Source organism: Silene latifolia, chromosome Y, assembly GCF_048544455.1.
Source record: "Silene latifolia isolate original U9 population chromosome Y, ASM4854445v1, whole genome shotgun sequence".
In the NCBI taxonomy this organism is placed as follows: domain Eukaryota; kingdom Viridiplantae; phylum Streptophyta; class Magnoliopsida; order Caryophyllales; family Caryophyllaceae; genus Silene; species Silene latifolia.
The window spans coordinates 193,372,277-193,395,785 of record NC_133538.1 but is presented as its reverse complement, the minus strand read 5'-3'; the positions used below and the strand labels follow the sequence as shown (position 1 = coordinate 193,395,785).

Genomic DNA, 23,509 nt, shown 5'->3' with positions numbered 1-23,509 from the left:
TTAGAAAGAATTATGTTGATGAGTGGTGCGTGCATTTTATATAGGCATTTTGTACTTCATTTGCACGCATTCCCATGCATATTTAGTATTGTCTAGCTTCAAATGTCCCCCGAATTGTCTACTTTGGTTTCTCTTGTCATATTTGTAGGAATGAACCGAAGAGAAGCGAAATCAAGCTTAATACATGTCCCTATGCATGCATTTAGGAGATGAGTTGAGGCAGAGCTTGGAAACTACTAATTGTGATGCACAAAGAAGTAAGATAGCTAGGCGAGCAAAGGAAGAACTTCAAATTATTAGTGCTAACTCCACCGGAAACACTCTATTTGACCAAGTAACGAAGAAATGGCGGTCGTTTGAAGTTCAGTGCGCGAAGCAGGAATTGTGCGCTGGAAAGTACTCGATCGAGTTCTATCTTATTCGATCGAGTCCTTTTTCTACTCGATCGAATGGTGCCTTCTTTATAAGTGTTCGATCGAGTACCTAAAGTCCTCGATCGAGAGGTTTTAGCTTGAATTTGTTCGATCGAGTGATATGAAAGTCCTCAATCGAGTATTTAGTTGTTGGACGCAGGCTTTTTAGCATTAATTTTGTGTTTTAGGTCAAATAACAAATCATTCTCCTATAAATAGGAGAAGGGTAATTAGTTTAGGGGGACGTCATACAGTAATTTCCCTTTTCTTTACTATGAGACGGTTGTTCTGCTCTCTTTTCAGGATCTTTTAATCTATAATTCTCCCTTTTACTCTTTCTCTTTCTTTACTCTTTCCTTAATTTGTGATGTTGATTATTCCTTTATCTTTCGCTCTTGTTCTATTTACTATTTGATACGATATTGATTGATGAGGAAGTTAACTTAGACTTGGAGCAGCTAAATGAAACAGTCCCGATGACTGTTCAGATCCATCAGCTATTTGGAACCAAGTCCGAGTCAGCGAAAGGAGTCGTGTGTTTACTTGGGCGCCAAGTATAGTCTTACGTTGGACGCCAAGCAACAAAGACCGAGTTTGAGGAAGCAAGGAAACGTGCATAGGCAAGCACAAAGTTGGTTGCCATATCTTTCCTTATTTAGGTTTTTCTAATTAGTAGTCTATCCGGTTTTAGGAAAGTTTCCAAATTTCTTAAAATCTGGTTTAGTTAATTATTCTATTGTTGTTATTTCCTATAATTATTTTTCCTAAAATTATTAGGATTATAATAAGGTAATTTAGCCATAGTTTGAGTCGTGTAAGGTTAGGGAAGTCGTTTGTTTCCTTAAGTCCTCCTAGGAGTCGGTCTAGCTTAGTATAAATATGGAGCTATTGTATCCTTATTTCAGATCCAAGAATTATTAATAAACTTGCAAAGTTTTCGTTTACATTGTGTAAGCATAGGTTCGAGGAGTTTCGTTCCGAATTTCGTTATTGTTTGAGGCGTTTTTGAACATTAACACGAGTTATAATCAATGGGTCTTGATTATAATTCACCATTGGTTGAGCTATAGGTCTAGCTCAAGCAAATATCCTTTTATTTTCTTGTTTCGTTTATATTATAAAATCACATAAAAATTACTAAATTCTCGTTCTAAATCAGACAGTTCAGTAATTCGTTCAAATCATAAAAGGTCGACAATCAGACAGTCTTCAGCACTGTCCAGTTTTATTAATTCTGCTGCAACTCTAACGAACCTTATTCTTTTGAGTAATTTTCGTATCATTTGGCATCAGAGACAGATTTGTTGATCAAGACGGTGATCATGGATTTTAATGATCCAAATTTTCTTCACAATCTCCAAGATGCTTTAAAGAACATCAACTTTACCCCAGGACAACGTATGCAACCACGGAGAGAACCGGTCAAGTACATGGATGAGTTCAAAATCAATGAACTTCCAGAGTTTGTTGGTGGCACGGATCCCGAGGAATATTTTGAATGAGAAAGACAGATAGAGAGGATGTTCGACTTCAAGGACATTGATGATGAGAAGCGTTGCAAATATGCTATCTTGAATCTATGCAAGAACGCATATTTATGGTATGAAAGTTTGAAGCCTGCTAGGGCACGTGAAGTGAATGAAAAGCTAGCTTCGTGGGAGTCTTTAAAACGTAAGCTACGAAAGAGGTTTGTTCCTAAAACTCATAAGATTGATTTATATCGTAAATTGGCTGAGTTAATGCAAGGGAGCTTGAATATTACTAATTATATTACTGAATTTGAAAGAATAACCCTTATGAGTGAAGTAGAGGAGATTGAGGAGCAAAACATGGCTCGTTTCTTTCGAGGGCTAAACCTTAATATCGCTCAGGCGGTTGAGATGCACCCTTATTCTTCTTTCGATATGTTGTATGATCTTTGTATCAAGGTGGAAGGGCAAAATAAGGCTAAACGTGCTAATGTAAGTAACTCATCTAGAGTTAATCCTTGGAGTAGACCTGATTTGTCAAAGAATACGGGAGCTAGTTCGAGTTCTAGTTCGAAACCTACTGTTCCAGCAACACCAGTCGCTCAAACAGCTTCTAAGACTGTTCAGACGCCTAAAGAAAAGAGTTTGGCTACTGTTCGTTGTTTTAAGTGTCAAGGTTTTGGACACTTTCAGAATGCTTGTCCTAACAAACGAAATTTCACATTGCGAGAGGCCGTGGATGTTCGTGATGAGATATTTGAAGAAGACAACGAAGATGGGTTGTTTCTAATGAATGAAGCCGTGGAGGGAGAGATAGATTTTGAGCCTTATGAACCACTTATATATGAAACTAATCTTGTTCTACGACGTACTTTGCAAGCTAATACAGAGCCTATTACAACGGAGCAACGAGACCAGATTTTTCATACAAAGTGTCAAGTGAAATACAAGTGGTGTAGTGTGATTATTGTGTGGGAAATATCAATATACTTCATCAAGAATTTCGGATTATAATGAAATTATAAATATGAAATTGCTAGTCATAAATGAAATTACATAAACAAAAAGAATAGAGATTTAGAATTAACCTTTAGTCCTAGCAAATTTGGCCTAAGAACAAATATCAAATCGATATTCTCCTAATTGTTGCACCCAAAATGCTTTGAGAAATGCCTCTCAATTTGCTAGAATGAGATCCCCAAAATTGATGATTTATTTTTAGGGTTTTTAGTTTTTGTGATGATAGAATTAGGTCAAAAGAATTAGGAGGAAAAATGAACTCCTTACCCTCTTAAAAACCGTGCAAATGAGAGTAAAAGGGGAAGATTTTATTCTTCCTCTTTTCTCTCTTTTTTTCGGTTTCACCAACCCAAAAATAAGGAGAAAAATCTTCTTATTTTTGGTTATTCTATAGATGTATAAAATGTGTATTTTATTTCAATTGTCATATTTATGTCGACATGTATTAATAAGTCTACACACAACAGTTTGTAGTCGATTTATTAATACCGGTCTGTCAACATTTTATTATGACAATTCCGCATAATATATACATTAACTATAAATATAACATATTTATAATTCGCTAATTAAATATAACTGGTTACATTTAATTATGAATTAACATCTTAATTCGTTTAAGCTAACATTTATATACATTAATTAAATATAACAGTTTATATTCAATTTACGAATTAACAGTTAATTTGTCTCAGCTAATATTATTTAATTGTATTAAATAATCGTCTCATCATCACATTGACTAACTGTTTAGTCAAATACATAGACTAACCTTTTAGTTAGGCATCAATGTGATTATATTTTCATATAATCACTTCTCTCAAACACATCCTTTAGGTGTGACGTTTAGGGACCAGTTGATCACCGCCATTAGTATGATAATAACGTCAAACTTCTAGCAAGCCAACCGTTATTAAGTAAACTTTAATCAACTGATAAAATACTAAGTATACCCTTGTGAACCTATAAGAGATTTATATATGTTATCACACTAACTGTGGAGGATACAAGCTCCAACAAACTCTCACTTGTCCTCACAAGTGTATGTGCGATAACTGATTCTCATATCCTAAAATTTCTCCCACTCAATGTAAAACAATTTCCAAAATCCGTATTCACAAAGGTCGTATTTTACAAGTGATTAATATCAAGAGTGGTTTTCCCGACTAGAGAGTAACTTAACTGATAAACGAATCATCATTCGAGCATGGCCATGCATTTCAGTTACAACTCCTCGAGTGGCCCTGAGAAATAACTAAACCTGATAAAGGTTGGATATTTTCTTCAACTCGAATCCTGCAGATATAAGCACAGATAAAATGACCCAGTGAAAATATGCTTAGCCTCCTGTTACGGTCGACCATGAGAAAGAAACCAAACTCGCCCAAAAACTGCCTTAATCTCAAGAGACAGTCGATAGGCAAAAGAATCGACTCTAGGAACACAATAGATGTCTAATCCACGACCTGACACCGAATGTTTTAAAACATTTAGGACTCCATTACGTTGTCACAATTTGTCCTACGAGGTATCGTTATAACTCGCATTTGTGATCGATCAGCCAACCGTTTGACTTATGGCTCGTTGAACCCACCATCAATCAACTTCACAAAATAATAGCCAGAGTTATCAGCTCATGTAGGCGATTACGGAACAAAACAAATATAATGTAATTCAGTTCACTTTGTGGCGTTCAATGTTGTCGTACAATCCACATGAAAAACAAAATTTTAAATAAAACGATGAAGTTATAAATAGCATATGAAAAAGATAATGTATCGAACCCATAATCAACTAGTACAACTCAGGAACACGTTTAATTCCCATGGAAATAACGTGCCCTTCATGCTTATCATATGACAATAGTTTAGTGAGAGGATCCGCGATGTTGTCATCCGAAGCTATCTTGTCAATCACTATCTCCTCTTGCTCCACGTAATCATGGATCAGGTGAGCCTTCTGATGTACATGTCTAGACTTGTTGCTAGACTTAGGCTCCTTAGCCTGGAAGATGGCACCTCTATTGTCACAATAGATGGTGATTGGGTCATTCGAACTAGGAACTATAGATAGTCCTTGTAAGAATTGACGCATCCATATAGCTTCCTTTGCTGCTTCTGAAGTGGCATAGTACTCGGATTCAGTATTAAAATCTGCTATAACACACTGTTTGGAACTCTTCCAACTGACCGCAGCACCATTAAGAGTGAAGACGAACCCGGACTGAGATTTTGAATCATCTCGATCCGTTTGGAAGCTAGCATCTGCGTAACCGATTGCACATAGCTTAGTATCACCTCCATAAGTCAATACCCAATCCTTAGTCCTCCGTAGGTACTTGAAAATGTTTTTAACAGCTATCCGTTGTGTTTCACCTGGATTGCCTTGGTACCGACTCGTCATACTAAATGCATATGCCACATCTGGACGTGTGCATATCATGGCATATATGATTGATCCTATTGCAGATGCATAAGGAACACGACTCATGCGTTCAACCCCTTCAGGTGTCGTGGGTGACTGAGACTTGCTCAAATGCATCCCGGACGTCATTGGAAGGTTCCCCTTCTTGGAGTTGGTCATGCTGAACCTCTCAAGAATCTTATCCAAATAAGACTCCTGACTTAGTGATAACATCCATCGTGATCTATCTCGATAGATACGGATTCCCAATATGCGTTGTGCCTCACCCAGATCTTTCATCTGGAAATGGTTCTTTAACCATCCTTTTACCGAAGATAAGAGAGGAATGTCATTCCCAATCAAGAGTATGTCATCGATATACAATATCAAGAAAGAAATCTTACTCCCACTCGACTTGACATATAAGCATGGTTCCTCGACCGATCGAGTGAAACCATACTCTTTTATCACCTAGTCGAAATGATGATTCCAACTCCGAGAAGCTTGCTTAAGTCCATAAATGGAACGCTTAAGCTTGCACACTGTCTTAGGATTTTCAGGATCTATGAAACCTTCGGGTTGCACCATGTACAACTCCTCCTCCAAATAACCGTTTAAGAAGGCGGTTTTCACATCCATTTGCCAAATTTCATAGTCCTGAAATGCGGCAATCGCTAAGATTATCCGAATGGAACGCAGCATAACTACGGGTGCAAAAATTTCATCATAATGCAATCCGTGCACTTGAGTGAAACCTTTTGCCACTATTCGTGCCTTATAGGTATCTGGTTGCCCCTCTAAAGAATGCTTTATTTTGTCAAGCCATTTACACTGAAGAGGTCGTACCTTGTTAGGTAAATCAACAAGATCCCATACGTCATTCTCATACATGGAGTCCATCTCTGATTGCATGGCTTCAAGCCATAGCTTTGAGTCAGAATAGGCCATGGCACCTTTATAAGTAGCGGGTTCATTACTCTCTAGGAGTAAAACGTCATTTTCCTCGACCATACCAATGTATCTATCTGGAGGATTAGAGACTCTACGCGACCTCCTAGGTTCCTGAGGAATATTAATCGTATCATCAGTTGAAGGAACAACTTCCTCCATCTGTTCCTCGGTTGTTGGTTCTTGAATCTCCGACAGCTCGTAGGTTCTATTACTTGACTTGTTCTCGAGAAATTCTTTCTCTAAAAACTTTGCACTAGCTGCAACAAAAACTCGATGTTCGGTAGGCCAATAGAAGTAATGACCAAACATTCCTTTTGGATAATCAATAAAGTATGTCTTGACCGATCGCGGCCTAAGCTAATCCTCGTGTCTCCACTTGACATAAGCCTCGCAGCCCCAAACCCGAATAAAGGACAAGTTAGGGACCGTTCCCTTCCACATTTCATATGAAGTCTTGTCGACAGCTTTAGACGGACTTCGGTTAAATATAAGAGCAGCTGACAAAAGAGCAAAACCTCATAATGAATCAGGTACTACCGTGTGACTCATCATGGATCGAACCTTATCAAGTAATGTTCGATTTCTCCGTTCGGACACACCATTTAATTGAGGTGTTCCAGGTGGAGTTAACTGTAAAACTATTCCACAGTCCTTGAGGTGTTGATCAAACTCATTTGAAAGATATTCGCCACCCCGATCTGAACGGAGTGCTTTAACCTTTTTTCCCAGTTGGTTCTCAACCTTATTCTGGTATTCCTTGAATTTTTCAAAAGACTTACTTTTATGCTTCATTAAGTAGACATATCCGTATCTACTCAAATCGTCCGTGAAAGTGATAAAATATATATAGCCATCTCTAGCGGTGATTGACATAGGTCCACATACATCAGTATGTATGAGTCCTAATAGGTCACTAGCGCGCATTCCAACACCTTTGAACGAAATTCGAGTCATTTTGCCGATAAGACATGATTCACACGTGCCAAATGTAGAAAAATCGAATGCGGGAATAGTCCCATTCTCGATGAGTTTCTTTACACGTTTTTCATTTATGTGTCCCATTCGACAATGCCATAGATAAGTTTGATCTTTGTCACCAACCTTTAATTTCTTATTATTCACATGTAATATCTCTGTGGTTTGATCTAAGATATAAATTTCATTCATGGAAACTGCTTTGCCATAAACCATTTCATTAAAAGAGAAAATACAGCTATTGTCCTTTATTGAAAATGAAAAACCGTCTTTATCAAGTACGGAAACATAAATAATGTTCTTAGATAAACTGGGTACATAGTAACAGTTATATAAATATAACTTAAACCCACTAGGGAGCTGGATTACGTATGTTCCCTTTGAGACTGCAGCAACTCGTGCTCCATTCTCGACTCGCAGGTCCACATCACCCTTTGCGAGAGGTGTGATTTTTTTTAGGCCCTGCAAATGATTACACAGATGAGAACCACAACCACTATCAAGCACCCAAGTTCTGAAACTTGCATGGTTAATCTCAATCATATGAATATAAGATGACATACCAACAGAAGTGACGCGGCCTGCTTTTATGTCCTCACGGTACACGGGACAGTTCCTCCTCCAATGCCCAGTCTTGTGACAATGGTGGCACTCAACGTTACCATCCTTGCTCTTTGCCTTGCCTAGTGAGCCACTAGTCTCACCAGGCCCACTCTTACCATTTCCTGACTTTTTAAACTTTGGCTTTCCTACAGTTAGGTCGCCGTGAGCCTTGCCCTTACCCTTATTCTTGTTGGAAATCATGAGAACATCTTGCTTCATGCTCCCACTCAATTTCATATCCTTCTTGGTCTGTACGAGAAGTGAGTGTAGCTCATGAGGACTTTTCTTCATGTCATTCATGTAGTAATTTGCCCTGAAAAGGGCAAAACCATCATGAAGTGAATGAAGCATACGGTCAATGACTATGCTCTCACTGATTTTGCAATCAAGTGCCTCCAATTTCTCGACATTCTCAATCATGTTAAGAATGTGTGGGCTAACCGGTTGGCCCTTCTGCAGTTTCGCATCAAAGAAGCGACAGGTATGCTCATAAGTAACGATTCTCGGCGCTTTTGAGAACTGATTAGTGAGCGTGGTGAAAATCTTGTTTGCACCTTGGGCAATGAAGCGTCTTTGCAAATTGGTTTCCATTGCAAAAATGAGTACGTTCTTTATCGCACCCGCTTCCATAACGAAGTCACTATAAGCAATTGACTCGTTAGCTCTTGCATTGGGGCCTGGGATTGGCTGTATTGGCTCAGTTAAGTACTTGAGCTTACCGTCAGCAATGGCCGCACTCCGTAATGAGGCTTCCCAGTCCGCAAAGTTGGACCCGTCATTCTTCAGTCGTGTGAACTGATTCATGTGGTCCATGAAAGCTTTTAGCCAGGACTCGCGTCCAAGTGTGGCACTTGGCATAGGGATTTCGTTATTTCCAGCCATCTGTTGTAACAGTATTATCAATATAAAACGAATTCTACACTGCGAAAGAAGGAAAAAATATAATAAGCATACTCATCGTTATGATATAAGTCTAATGCAAAACTGTTATAAGCGAAGATTCAAGCATTTATACAATTGACCTCCCTCAAGAATTATATAAATGATCCCAAGACTCAATTATCTGTAAATTGATAAGCCAACCTCTTGGCTAATTCTACTATTAGAATTCTAGGTCAATAAATTTCTGTAAATTCTATCTATAGTCCATCATAATCACGAGAAACTCTTCGGATTATAATGTTGAGGTAAACTAAGTCAACACAAACTACTTACCCAACGTAGAAGGGGTCATATGGAGAGTAAGGTCCTATATGCCTACCGACGAAGAAGGGATTCATAGCTGTTTGGCCTATAAAGACTAGTCTCAATTTCAGTTTTAGAGGAAGATCCCATCAACTTTATTTTAATTCATTTTAAGTGAACTAATATCTAGCATTCGAGAATGAATAAACTAAGATGATGGCTTAAAATTGTGTGACATCTGTATGTCTATGAAAACTAACATCCAAACTATATGAGTCAATTTTCATGCATTTTAGTAGTAGGTGGTTTGGTTTAGGCGGAAAATGATGCACTAATTATCATGCGAAGAAAAGCAATAAGAATGGAAAAACGTAAAACAAAAATAAAGTCATAGTGTGGCCTATCTACCAAAATGAACATAAATACAACTTTGGAATCCTTCCTAGGACCCGAGAAGCTTGTCTTGATGTTCCATCTTGGTCCATGTAGCGGGAGTGAGCAATCCAATCTCCATCTTTAGTCTTCTAAAAATTACAATTAATAAATTACAAAATAAACCTATTTACGTTCTAATTTCAAAACCATAATACTAAAGAAAATTAAAGGAGATTCGAGATCTCAAAATTACATTAAAATTATGTTTCCATCATTACGAAAACATAATTAACTAAGGCCACACTAGGTATTACAAATTACAACCGATTGCAAAAATACGTAAATTAAACCATTCAACAAAACATTCAACTAAATAAAAATGCATCAACTATAAATTAATCATTCAAGACATAATTCCTTAATTATGTAGAGTAATTTATCCAAACCACCTATTTAAATTATCAAATTATGTGACAATTCCTCAATTACTCACAATAATTCCAATCTTAATACATATTAACTTGTAATATGAATTAATCCAACATTATTGTAAACCTCTTTAAAATAATTAGGTATCTTAAATTTGTGAACCTTTTCACAACAAACAATCATACATTATTGAAATAATGTATAATTATTATTGGCCAAAAACTAACAAAAACCGAAACTGTTTTATATATATATATATATATATATATATATATAAAAGCTCACGGTATTTTAAAAAAAAATAAAAAAAAAACAGAATTTTCCTTTTTGTTTCCTCTCGGCATTTTGCCCAAAAAAAACAAAAACGGTTTTTTTTTATTTTTACTCGGCAATAAGCCCTAAAAACACAAAAACGGTTTTTTTTTTCTTGTTCTCGGCTGAATTACAAAACGAAAACAGCCCCCTTTTTTTTCTTATCAAAAAAAAAATAGATGAACAAATTTGTTTAAAGTTGCTATTAGAACAAGATTGGCATAATCATCAACATTTAACAATTTAACATCATGTAACACCCACCATTTTAATAAATCTCATTTATTTGATTTTCGTTAAAGAGGTTTATTTTTATTTCTTTTTATACTAATTTTGGTTTAGTGTTTTATTTAACACCATTTTTATTAATTTTAGTCCTATTTTATAAATGGACCGACTTTTAATTATATGTCACTTTTTTTTATAAAATGGGAAAACGATTCTGGTTCATCACTTTTTTTTTACCGTGTATTTTATATCTAGAAAATTTATTTTGAAAACTTTTTTTTTTTATATCTTTTACTTTAAGTCTTTGATAAATTGTTTTTATTCGACTTCTAATTATTTTACAATAAAAATTAGAAGGTATTTTCTTTGACTTATTCCCTCTTGTGGCTGGTTTTTCTAGAGCTTTTCAAGGAGATTTTATTACTTATAATTATTCTTTCCCTCTTAAACACTCTACTTTATGACTACATTCATTAGGTCATTTATCATTCACATATCTATCCCTCTTGCAAAAAAAAAATATGGAACGTAAACCCTCTTCCGCTGTTCTCTGTTTCTAAAGAATAAAATTTACGTACGTGCTTGCCTTCTTGCTTCCTTATTTACGTTTTACAAATCATTCTACGTCGTGTGCTTGCCTTCTTGCTTCTTTATTTCGATCGACCTTCCCTCATCATCCGTTCATCTTTTTCTAAGGGTTTGTAGAGGAGATATTGAAGGCTAGCATATGTGGATTCGGATTCGTAACAAGGTAACTACGACGTTACTCGGTATTGCATTGATTAATTGTTGTAGTTGTATGTATTATTGCTTTTTTTGTGGTTTTATAAAGATTTATTGATACATATGATTTTTGAAACCTTTACTTTCTGATCTCTTGATATCCATAATCTATTTTGACTATGTATAAATTTTATTTTGTCAATAGGAATTTATTTTGGTTGATTTACAAGTTTTATGATCAAATCGATTGTTTTGATATTAGGGTTTTAATATTTCATTTTTATAATTTAAACAGATGTAAATTATTTTTCTGGAATTAATAGTTGATTTTAAGATGCCATGAATTTTTGTGGTAATTATTTTGGAGTTTTAGTATTTATTTCGTAATTTAAAGTATTGACGCAGCGATTATAGCGATTCTGTTCGGTTTTAATTATGTTAAAAATACTAAATAAAATTGTAAATTTACAATATTTTAGTATATGGCAGAGACATGGAGTATTAAGTTGTGTATAAATTTGTAGGTCTTCAATCATTATTTTCGATTTATGGTGTATTTTACAAGTTTGATGAAAACCGTTGTTAAATCTGTCAAACATGTTCGTCTGTTTGTAAAATTCATATCACCTGTTTTTATTTCGAATTTGAAAAAGTGTAAAGAATAGACTCCTGTTATTTTAAAGTGTAGAGTCTGTATAAAAATTTTCATAAGATTTAGACTTACGGTTTGGTCAGAATAAATTATTTGTGAACAGCTCGTCTGTAAAACGCGTTTCTGACTTCTCTCAAAGATTCATTTTTTAAAAGATATTTTGCTTTTGATACAGTAGCTAATCTTTTTCTCAATGAAGATTTATCATGTTTAATTATGTTTAAAATTATGCCTTGCCTTAAAATGTTTTCTAAAAGTGGATTTATGAACTGAAACATTATGGGTGACGTTTTCTGACAGTTTTTAGAAATGAATTTTTAGACCCCTGATACTTTCGTAATTTAACGTTTGTCAAAAAATGAAAGTTGTAGCTAAAAGCTACAGGAAACCAGGAAAATTGGCCTTGCGTCATTTCGATTTTTCTATAATTAATTATGAATTTTACAATACTGCTGTTCAGTTTTATAAACTAATGTAGAACTCCGTCTCATTAAAGCCTAAGTAATAAGTCTTTACTAAAGTACCTTAAGTCAAAGGATGGTCTTTAAAGTTTGATTTCAGTAACTTAATTTATTTAAAGTCCTTAAATAAATTTTATACTTTTGGTTTTAAGTTTAAGTTTTCTAATTCAAGAAAATAAAAGTGTAGTTCACTTACGAACCATTTGAATAATATACTATATCACTTGGAATACTTTTAAGTTTGGAATAATGAAAGTAAAGGCAAAGAATAATAAACTAAGGCATACGGGTTCTTATACAGCTATAAGATTGGGTATCCTGCGGGCGGTACAGATTGTCGTAGAGTCATGTACATGTACTTAGACTAGGACTTCGCACTGCGTGGTAAGACGTGTCCTATTATAGCTTGTTGTCTAGTGAGCGAACTTGGAGTTGGTCACCTTTGCGTGACACCGAGTTCCCAAAACTAGTGTAAGATGTTGCGGTGTCAAGGAGTATAGCTAAAGTGAATATCTAGCCCGAACTATATTATTTCCATTCTATCATTTGAGGAATTTTGCTTTTAAGCATGCAAAGACGTTGGTTAACGTGATTTGGTAATCATATTTTGTTACTTATGTTTTATAACATTTCAATTTACTTTGATATATTAATTGCATCTCGTAACACTTATATCATGTGATATGGCTGGGAGAACGCGAGTTACTCCCCATCGATTGATTGGGTCGTTATGTTTATAACATGACAGTATTAGCTTTGCTTGGGATTTTTGTGTGAGCTAGCGAGTAGTTTGCGATCCTACTCTTTTTCCTTTCTTTTATGGTTTTTAGTTTTAACACTTTTGAGGAATTTTATTTTCGCCCTTTTTATAAAAGTGGCATTTGTTTAGACTTAACCATTTAATTTTATCCTTGAGAATTTTATACATTCTCAATTTATAACAGTTAGAACTTTTATCTTTGTGTATTTAATCCCATTCGACAGTGTTTCCGCCACTGTTTTGCACTAGATTTTATAGGGGATTACAGTTGGTATCAGAGCATCGCTGCTCCCGACGCTCACACATTGATCTTTAGGAAAATGCCTAATAAATGATTTGACTAAATAAATGATTTAGTGAGAGATGGGTAGAAACCATAAGGACTTGAATGTTAGTTTATGTGTTCCTGCAAAATCAATGACTAGCATTGAATCTATGTTTTGTTTTTATTTCCTCCGACGAAGAAGATGAAGGAAGGTGGACATGGACGTGGTGTTTTCCCGGACCAGAACGCGATCATGATGGTGATATTGAACTCGCTCCACAACCTAGGCGGCGCGTGGAGAACTTGATGGGACAATGGTAGTTTCAGCCTTCAGATTCTTTCCCGCTCAAGCCGCGAGACATGTTGGCCAAGAGTAGACTCAAGTTTCACAATGGTGCGATGAGACCAAGAGATGATTACACCGTGGATCCGTTAGACGGCGACCCAAGACTCGTGTGTTTATCTCTCTACAAGAAGATGGTGCGACCTAGTGAGCCCTCTTGCAACTCTAGAGCCTTGAAATTCCTTCTCCGGTCTCGGACCTTATTAGTCTGCGATCATTGTTCTTATTCCTTCACTCTTGTCACTTTAGTCGCTTATGTGTGCTTCTTAAAAATCTTTATCTCCCACCATGATGAATGAATCTTTGTTGCGATTCTTCTTCCTTTACTTTTTCAGTCTTAGCTGCTTTCTATGTTCTTATTATAAATTTTCATCTCCTAATCTGATGAATTAATCCTTCTTTGTGATTCCTCCTCCTTGGTATCTATTCCCTTAAGATTCCTTGGATAGACTGACTCTCCCTTGGTGAGCTTTGATGGAAGTTAAGTGTGTTTGAGGTTTAGTAAAGTCTTGTTACTTATGGTTTGAGGATAGTAAGTTTTATCTTTAATGTCTAATCTTGTAAGAGATTTCCTTCCATAAGGATTAATTTGAATGGTGGCTAGTGGATTATGGATTTAGGATTTTAGCTTAGATGTTGGCTTTGACGTATAAGCAGCTTGCATATTTTGGTCTAAATGTGATTAAGGTTTTTATAGTAACCATGTGTCATTATTGGTTGACTTAGATTAATCTCAGTTTTGATTCTTATGGATTTAGATTGTTGAGTTCTGATGTAAGGTTGTAACCTTGGAGCTTTTGGTTGTGTGACTTAACTTTACTTGAGTTGTTTAGTGTTAACCTCAAGAGTAAGGAGTGTCTTAGCCCAACTGCAGTTTGGATTGATTATATTGATTTGAAGAATTATGAACCCGGAGTTAGGAATTATGTATACGTATCATATCTTAATGTCTTAACCTTAGTACATGTATTTCTCTAAGGAATATTTTGGTCCAATTACTTTAAAGGAAATCGTTGTTTGATGACCTTATATGATCGAAATTGTTGCTTGGTTGAGTTCTTAACCCCTAGTCATTGCAAAGTGTTATGATTGAGAATTTAATGAACTGCTAAGAGACCTTTATATTCATTTGATGGACTTCTAAGAGAGCTTTATCTTCGTTAGATTGTACTTGTGGATGTTAGAGGCATTGTTGCTTTCAGTTCAGAGGAATTCTCATCAGAGCTTTGTTAGACGATGATTTATGTTTGGTGTTTTGAGGAGTCTTATGGATTTGATAACTTGAGGAATTTAATTAGTCAGTTGGATGTTGAAGTACTTGATGGATTTCTTTACCATGATGTTTTGAGAGGATGATCAGTCATGTAAGGATTTGAGATGGAAGTTGTGTTAATCGATAATTTTGGAGGATGTAGACTAGGAAGTTTGGCAATTCTGAGCTTGATAACTTAGTTGCCTGAGTTTTATAACCTTGATGTTGTTTTCGATGGAAATAGCAAAAGCTTTGGTTCCATGGAGGAGTCGTATCAAGAATCTTGAGATCTTTAACCTCTTTTGTAATCCTTGAGAGAGCTTTGTATAGCTCTTGAATCTCTCATTCTCACTTCTTCACCTGAGCATCTGTTACTACCTTAACCTTGGCTTAAGTTTGAAAATTTTTACCTTTAGCCTTTTTCCTCGAATATTTCTTTTTATACAAGGTCTGACTCCAAAGTTTTGATTATCTTGAAAACTTATGATTTCAAAGTGTTAAACTTCTATTTTCGTTTTACTCTTGGTTAGTATCTAAATTTTGTCTGTCTTCAAATGGTTTTTAAAACTCGTTTGAAAGTATTTCGGAATTGTTTCCAAAATTTTTGTTTCGATGCTTCTAAAACTTTCAAAAGTTATGTTGTATTTACAAATTCGATTTGTAAAAAGGTTTTAAGTAAAATTTGCACTCCCTCTTTTGAATCTCGAGATGTTTATCCCCTTTCATAATCCTTGAGAGAGTTATATATGACTCTTAAATCATTCTCTCCCTTGCTTTAGTTTCAAAACTTTTGTCTTGATTTACCGTTGACCTTTTTCCTCGGATATTTCCATTTTATACAAGAGTTTCTGCTTTTACAAAGTTTGGTTCTCGGAAATTTTAATTTTGAGTTATGATTTAAAATTTTAATTTTAAGTTATGATTTAAAAACATTTCATATTTAGTGTTACTCTGGATTAGTGTCTAAACTTGGTTTTGTTTCAAAATGTCTTAAAACTCGTTTGGAAATATACAGGAATTGTTTCAAATAAAGTTATTTAATGCATAAAAAAAAAACCATTCAAATGTTATGTTGTATATACGAATTTGATTTCTCGTGAACCTTTTTCTTTGAGAAATTCCATCTTACACAAAATATTTTGACTTTTATAAAGATATTTTGATTATCTTGGAAGTTCTGAATTATGACTAGCTTCAAAGTTTTGAACTTCTCTTTCTCTTTTAGTTTTGGGTTATCATTTAAATTTGGTTTTGTTTCGAAATGACTTGAAATTCGTTTGAAAATACTTCCGAATTTTGTTTTTCAAATACTTTGATGCCTTGAGAAACTTTCAAAAGTGGTGTTGTATTTTCAAAATTTGATTTGCTCAAAGGTTTTATGTTAAATTGGCACATTTACTTTTGAATTTCGACATTGGTGGATGCTAGGACTTGTCATTAAAGACGTCTAATGACTGGTTCAGTACTTGCTGATGCATGGTTGTAAGATTTGATTTTTCCAATGTTGACTTACCCTTATCTTGGACGCAGAATCCTGGTTCGCGACGTATTTCTCTTGTTCCATGAGATGAGACAAGTGATTTTAATAGTTCAATTTTGAAAACTTGTTTAAAAATTGTATGACCTCAACGATGATTTCTAATTTAAGTGTCAACAAATGATAAAAAAAAAAAATCTTGTTCTTTAAATTTTATTTTTTTTACTTTTAAGTTTCGAGGACGAAACTTTCTTTTAGTGGGGGAGATTGTAACACCCACCATTTTAATAAATCTCATTTATTTGATTTTCGTTAAAGAGGTTTATTTTTATTTCTTTTTATACTAATTTTGGTTTAGTGTTTTATTTAACACCATTTTTATTAATTTTAGTCCTATTTTATAAATGGACCGACTTTTAATTATATGTCACTTTTTTTTATAAAATGGGAAAACGATTCTGGTTCATCACTTTTTTTTTACCGTGTATTTTATATCTAGAAAATTTATTTTGAAAACTTTTTTTTTATATCTTTTACTTTAAGTCTTTGATAAATTGTTTTTATTCGACTTCTAATTATTTTACAATAAAAATTAGAAGGTATTTTCTTTGACTTATTCCCTCTTGTGGTGGTTTTTTCTAGAGCTTTTCAAGGAGATTTTATTACTTATATTTATTCTTTCCCTCTTAAACACTCTACTTTATGACTACATTCATTAGGTCATTTATCATTCACATATCTATCCCTCTTGCAAAAAAAAATATGGAACGTAAACCCTCTTCCGCCGTTCTCTGTTTCTAAAGAATAAAATTTACGTACGTGCTTGCCTTCTTGCTTCCTTATTTACGTTTTACAAATCATTCTACGTACGTGCTTGCCTTCTTGCTTCTTTATTTCGATCGACCTTCCCTCATCATCCGTTCATCTTTTTCTAAGGGTTTGTAGAGGAGATATTGAAGGCTAGCATATGTGGATTCGGATTCGTAACAAGGTAACTACGACGTTACTCGGTATTGCATTGATTAATTGTTGTAGTTGTATGTATTATTGCTTTTTTGTGGTTTTATAAAGATTTATTGATACATATGATTTTTGAAACCTTTACTTTCTGATCTCTTGATATCCATAATCTATTTTGACTATGTATAAATTTTATTTTGTCAATAGGAATTTATTTTGGTTGATTTACAAGTTTTATGATCAAATCGATTGTTTTGATATTAGGGTTTTAATATTTCATTTTTATAATTTAAACAGATGTAAATTATTTTTCTGGAATTAATAGTTGATTTTAAGATGCCATGAATTTTTGTGGTAATTATTTTGGAGTTTTAGTATTTATTTCGTAATTTAAAGTATTGACGCAGTTTCTGCGATTATAGCGTTTCTGTTCGGTTTTAATTATGTTAAAAATACTAAATAAAATTGTAAATTTACAATATTTTAGTATATGGCAGAGACATGGAGTATTAAATTGTGTATAAATTTGTAGGTCTTCAATCATTATTTTCGATTTATGGTGTATTTTACAAGTTTGATGAAAACCGTTGTTAAATCTGTCAAACATGTTCGTCTGTTTGTAAAATTCATATCACCTGTTTTTATTTCGAATTTGAAAAAGTGTAAAGAATAGACTCCTGTTATTTTAAAGTGTAGAGTCTGTATAAAAATTTTCATAAGATTTAGACTTACGGTTTGGTCAGAATAAATTATTTGTGAACAGCTCGTCTGTAAAACGCGTTTCTGACTTCTCTCAAAGATTCATTTTTTAAAAGATATTTTGCTTTTGATACAGTAGCTAATCTTTTTCTCAATGAAGATTTATCATGTTTAATTATGTTTAAAATTATGCCTTGCCTTAAAATGTTTTCTAAAAGTGGATTTATGAACTGAAACATTATGGGTGACGTTTTCTGACAGTTTTTAGAAATGAATTTTTAGACCCCTGATACTTTCGTAATTTAACGTTTGTCAAAAAATGAAAGTTGTAGCTAAAAGCTACAGGAAACCAGGAAAATTGGCCTTGCGTCATTTCGATTTTTCTATAATTAATTATGAATTTTACAATACTGCTGTTCAGTTTTATAAACTAATGTAGAACTCCGTCTCATTAAAGCCTAAGTAATAAGTCTTTACTAAAGTACCTTAAGTCAAAGGATGGTCTTTAAAGTTTGATTTCAGTAACTTAATTTATTTAAAGTCCTTAAATAAATTTTATACTTTTGGTTTTAAGTTTAAGTTTTCTAATTCGAAGAAAATAAAAGTGTAGTTCACTTACGAACCATTTGAATAATATACTATATCACTTGGAATACTTTTAAGTTTGGAATAATGAAAGTAAAGGCAAAGAATAATAAACTAAGGCATACGGGTTCTTATACAGCTATAAGATTGGGTATCCTGCGGGCGGTACAGATTGTCGTAGAGTCATGTACATGTACTTAGACTAGGACTTCGCACTGCGTGGTAAGACGTGTCCTATTATAGCTTGTTGTCTAGTGAGCGAACTTGGAGTTGGTCACCTTTGCGTGACACTGAGTTCCCGAAACTAGTGTAAGATGCTGCGGTGTCAAGGAGTATAGCTAAAGTGAATATCTAGCCTGAACTATATTATTTCCATTCTATCATTTGAGGAATTTTGCTTTTAAGCATGCAGCACGTTGGTTAACGTGATTTGGTAATCATATTTTGTTACTTATGTTTTATAACATTTCAATTTACTTTGATATATTAATTGCATCTGTAACACTTATATCATGTGATATGGCTGGGAGAACGTCGAGTTACTCCCCACTGATTGTGGCTGTTATGTTTATAACATGACAATGTATTAGCTTTCTTAGGGGATTTTTGTGTGAGCTAGCGAGTAGTTTGCGATCCTACTCATTTTCTCGCTTTCTTTTATGGTTTTTAGTTTTAACACTTTTGAGGAATTTTATTTTCGCCCTTTTTATAAAAGTGGCATTTGTTTAGACTTAACCATTTAATTTTATCCTTGAGAATTTTATACATTCTCAATTTATAACAGTTAGAACTTTTATCTTTGTGTATTTAATCCCATTCGACAGTGTTTCCGCCACTGTTTTGCACTAGATTTTATAGGGGATTACACATCATGTGGCCAAAAACTATATAGCAAAAACAAATAATCATCATAAATCAAAACAATTCCATATACATTTCAAATTAATTTTATATTAAATCAAAACATCTACAAATTTATCATATCATCATCTTAACAAATTAAAACAACAATATGAATAAATCAAATGGAACAAAAAACATCAAAAACCAAAAAAGGTCTCGGCATAAAAAAAAATGCTCACGGCAAGAAAAAATTAATTCGGCCGAAATGTTTTTTTTTTCATCAAATTTTTTGTTTAAATCCATTTATTAAAATCATATAAAATAATTTTGTGGCCTATGCTCTGATACCACTTGTCGGAAATATCAGTATACTTCATCAAGAATTTCGGATTATAACGAAATTATAAATATGAAATTGCTAGTCATAAATGAAATTACATAAACAAAAAGAATAGAGATTTAGAATTAACCTTTAGTCCTAGAAAATTTGGCCTAAGAACAAATATCAAATCGATATTCTCCTAATTGTTGCACCCAAAATGCTTTGAGAAATGCCTCATAATTTGCTAGAATGAGATCCCCAAAATTGATGATATATTTTTAGGGTTTTTAGTTTTTGTGATGATAGAATTAGGTCAAAAGAATTAGGAGGAAAAATGAACTCCTTCCCTTCTTAAAAACCGTGCAAATGAGAGTAAAAGGGGAAGATTTTATTCTTCCTCTTTTCTCTCTTTTTTTCGGTTTCACCAACCAAAAAATAAGGAGAAAAATCTTCTTATTTTTGGTTATTCTCTAAATGTATAAAATGTGTATTTTATTTCAATTGTCATATTTATGTCGACATGTATTAATAAGTCTACACACAACAGTTTGTAGTCGATTTATTAATACCGGTCTGTCAACATTTTATTATGACGATTCCGCATAATATATACATTAACTATAAATATAACATATTTATATTTCGCTAATTAAATATAATTGGTTACTATTAATTACGAATTAACATCTTAATTCGTTTAAGCTAACATTTATATACATTAATTAAATATAACAGTTTATATTCAATTTACGAATTAACAGTTAATTCGTCTCAGCTAATATTATTTAATTGTATTAAATAATCGTCTCATCATCACATGGACTAACTGTTTAGTCAAATACATAGACTAACCTTTTAGTCAGGCATCAATGTGATTATATTTTCATATAATCACATCTCTCAAACACATTCTTTAGGTGTGACTTTTAGGGACTAGTTGATCACCGCCATCAGTAAGATAATAACGTCAAACTTCTAGTAAGCCAACCGTTATTAAGTAACCGTTAATCAACTGATAAAATACTAAGTATACCCTTGTGAACCTATAAGAGATTTATATATGTTATCACACTAACTGTGGAGGACACAAGCTCCAACATATTGACGGAGGAAGTTGCACGAATGTAGCTTCAACGGAGTTGGTAGAAAAATTGGCACTCGTTACTATGGCACATCCTAAACCTTATAATTTACATTGGCTTGATGATGGTAGCAAGGTGAAGGTTACAAGGCAGGTACGTGTTGGTTTTACAATGGGTTCTTACAAGGATGAGGTGCTTTGTGATGTTATCCCTATGGATGCTTGTCACATTCTCTTAGGGCGTCCTTGGCAATTTGATCGTAATGTTAATCACAATGGAAGAAGTAATTAATATTCTTTATTAGTGAACGGCAAGAAGATAGTTTTGCGTCCTATGTCCCCGGAGGTAATTCGAGCTATGCATGCAAAGAAGGGTAAAATACAAAGTTTATCTATGTTTGCTAGTGAAAGAGAGGTGGAGCAAGATATTGATGATGGTGAAACAGTATATGCATTGGCCTCAAGTGAGAGTCCTACAAAGACCATCACAACGAGTCATGAAGATGGAATACTTAAAGAACTATTGCACGAGTTTAAGGATTTTTTCCCCGAAGATGTACCACCGGGTTTGCCTCCTATTCGTGAAATTGAGCATCAAATTAATCTCGTACCAGGTGCGCCACTTCCTAACAAGGCCGCTTATCGTAGTAATCCCGAGGAAACCAAGGAGTTACAACGTCAAATTGAGGAACTCATGGAGCGTGGCTATATTCGTGAGAGTATGAGTCCTTGTGCCGTTCCCGCATTGCTTGTACCAAAAAAGGATGGAACGTGGAGGATGTGCATCGATAGTAGAGCGGTAAATAATATCACCATCAAATATCGTTTTCCTATTCCAAGACTTGATGATATGTTAGATGAGCTTCATGGTTCGGTCATATTTTCAAAAATCGATTTGAGAAGTGGTTATCATCTGATTCGAATGTGTGAAGGTGATGAATGGAAGACCGCGTTCAAAACGAAGCATGGTTTGTATGAGTTGTTGGTAATGCCATTCGGTCTCACTAATGCCCCAAGTACCTTTATGAGATTAATGAATAAAGTTTTGAAACCGTTCTTGGGACATTTTGTTGTCGTATACTTGGACGATATTCTAATTTATGTAAGAGCATCCAGGAGCATTTTGAACACTTGCGGACAGTGTTTGAAACACTTCGAAAACAGCAGCTATATGGTAAGGCCGAGAAGTGTACATTCTTGGTAGATTACGTGGTGCTCTTGGGTTATGTTGTCTCGAAATATGGAGTATCGGTTGATCAAACAAAGATAGAAGCTATTCGTTCTTGGACGAGTCCTAAAACAGTAACTGAGGTTAGATCTTTTCATGGACTTGCTTCCTTCTATCGATGTTTTATTCGTGATTTTAGTACCATTACTAGTCCTATTACGGAGTGTATGAAGAAAGGCACATTCCATTGGAGCGAGGCTGCCCAAAGGGCGTTTGAAATAATTAAGAGGAAGATATGTGAAGCCCCCGTGTTAGCATTACCCGACTTCTCGCAACCTTTCGAAGTCGAATACGATGCTAGTGGTGTAGGGATTGGAGCTGTTCTTGTTTAAAATAAGCAACCCATTGCTTATTTCTCAGAGAAGTTAGGAGGAGCTCGACTTAATTATTCAACCTATGACAGAATTCTGTGCTATGGAGAGAGCTCTTGATCATTGGAGTCATTATCTTCGTCCTAGTTACTTTATTTTACACTCGGATCATGAATCATTAAAACATATACATGGGCAACAAAAGTTGAATCCGAGGCATGCTAAGTGGGTTGAATTCCTACAATCGTTTCATTTTTCATCGAAATATAAGGATGGTAAGAGTAACGTTGTGGCAGATGCTCTTTCACGCCATTATTCATTGTTATCTACACTTGGAGTTCGTTTGCTAGGTTTTGAGACCTTAAAAGATTACTATATTGAAGATATTGATTTTGGAGAGATATACAAGGAATGTCAAGATGGTCCATTCAAAGAATTCGTGATTCAAGACGGATTCCTCTTCAAAGGTAATCTTCTTTGTGTACCTAAGCATTCGGTTGGTGAATTATTGGTGCGTGAAGCACATGGAGGTGGGTTAGCTGGTCATTTTGGTGTGCAAAATATGTTGGATGTATTGAAGGAACATTTTTATTGGCCAAAGATGCAAGGAGATGTATACAACATTGTGAGCAAGTGTGTGACTTGTCATCTTATGAAAAGCAAGTTCAAGCCCGGAGAATACACCCCATTGCCGGTTCCAATTAGACCATGGGAAGATGTGTCGATGGATTTCATTGTTGCTTTGCCTCGCACTCAACGAGGTAAGGATGCTATCATGGTAGTAGTTGATCGCTTCTCCAAGATGGCTCATTTTGTGGCTTGTAACAAGACGGATGACGCAAGTAATGTGGCTGATTTGTATTACAAGGAGATCGTTCGTCTACATGGAATACCAAAGACAATAGTTTCTGATCGTGATTCGAAATTTTTGAGTTACTTTTGGAACACATTATGGAGGAAGGTTGGAAGAAAGCTCTTGTTTAGTACTTCACACCATCCACAAACAGATGGGCAAACTAAAGTTACTAATCGTATTCTTGGAACTATTTTGCGAGGATTGGTAAGCAAGACTCAAAAGGATTGGGATTTGAAATTAGCACATGCCGAGTTCGTTTACAATCGTTCTCCTACGTTTGCAAAAACTCACTCTCCATTTGAAGTTGTTTATGGTTTAAATCCTTACT

At 34.5% G+C, this 23,509-nt stretch overlaps 1 protein-coding gene across 1 annotated transcript; it reads left to right on the top strand.

Annotated features, from left to right (window-relative positions):
* Window positions 1-1,933: 1,933 nt before the first annotated feature.
* On the top strand, window positions 1,934-22,346 carry LOC141629712 (uncharacterized). Its single transcript, XM_074442676.1, has 4 exons — window positions 1,934-2,821; window positions 20,919-20,940; window positions 21,092-21,771; window positions 21,894-22,346. The coding sequence occupies exons 1-4, from the start codon at window positions 1,934-1,936 to the stop codon at window positions 22,344-22,346; spliced, it is 2,043 nt and encodes a 680-aa protein (XP_074298777.1).
* Window positions 22,347-23,509: the final 1,163 nt, after the last annotated feature.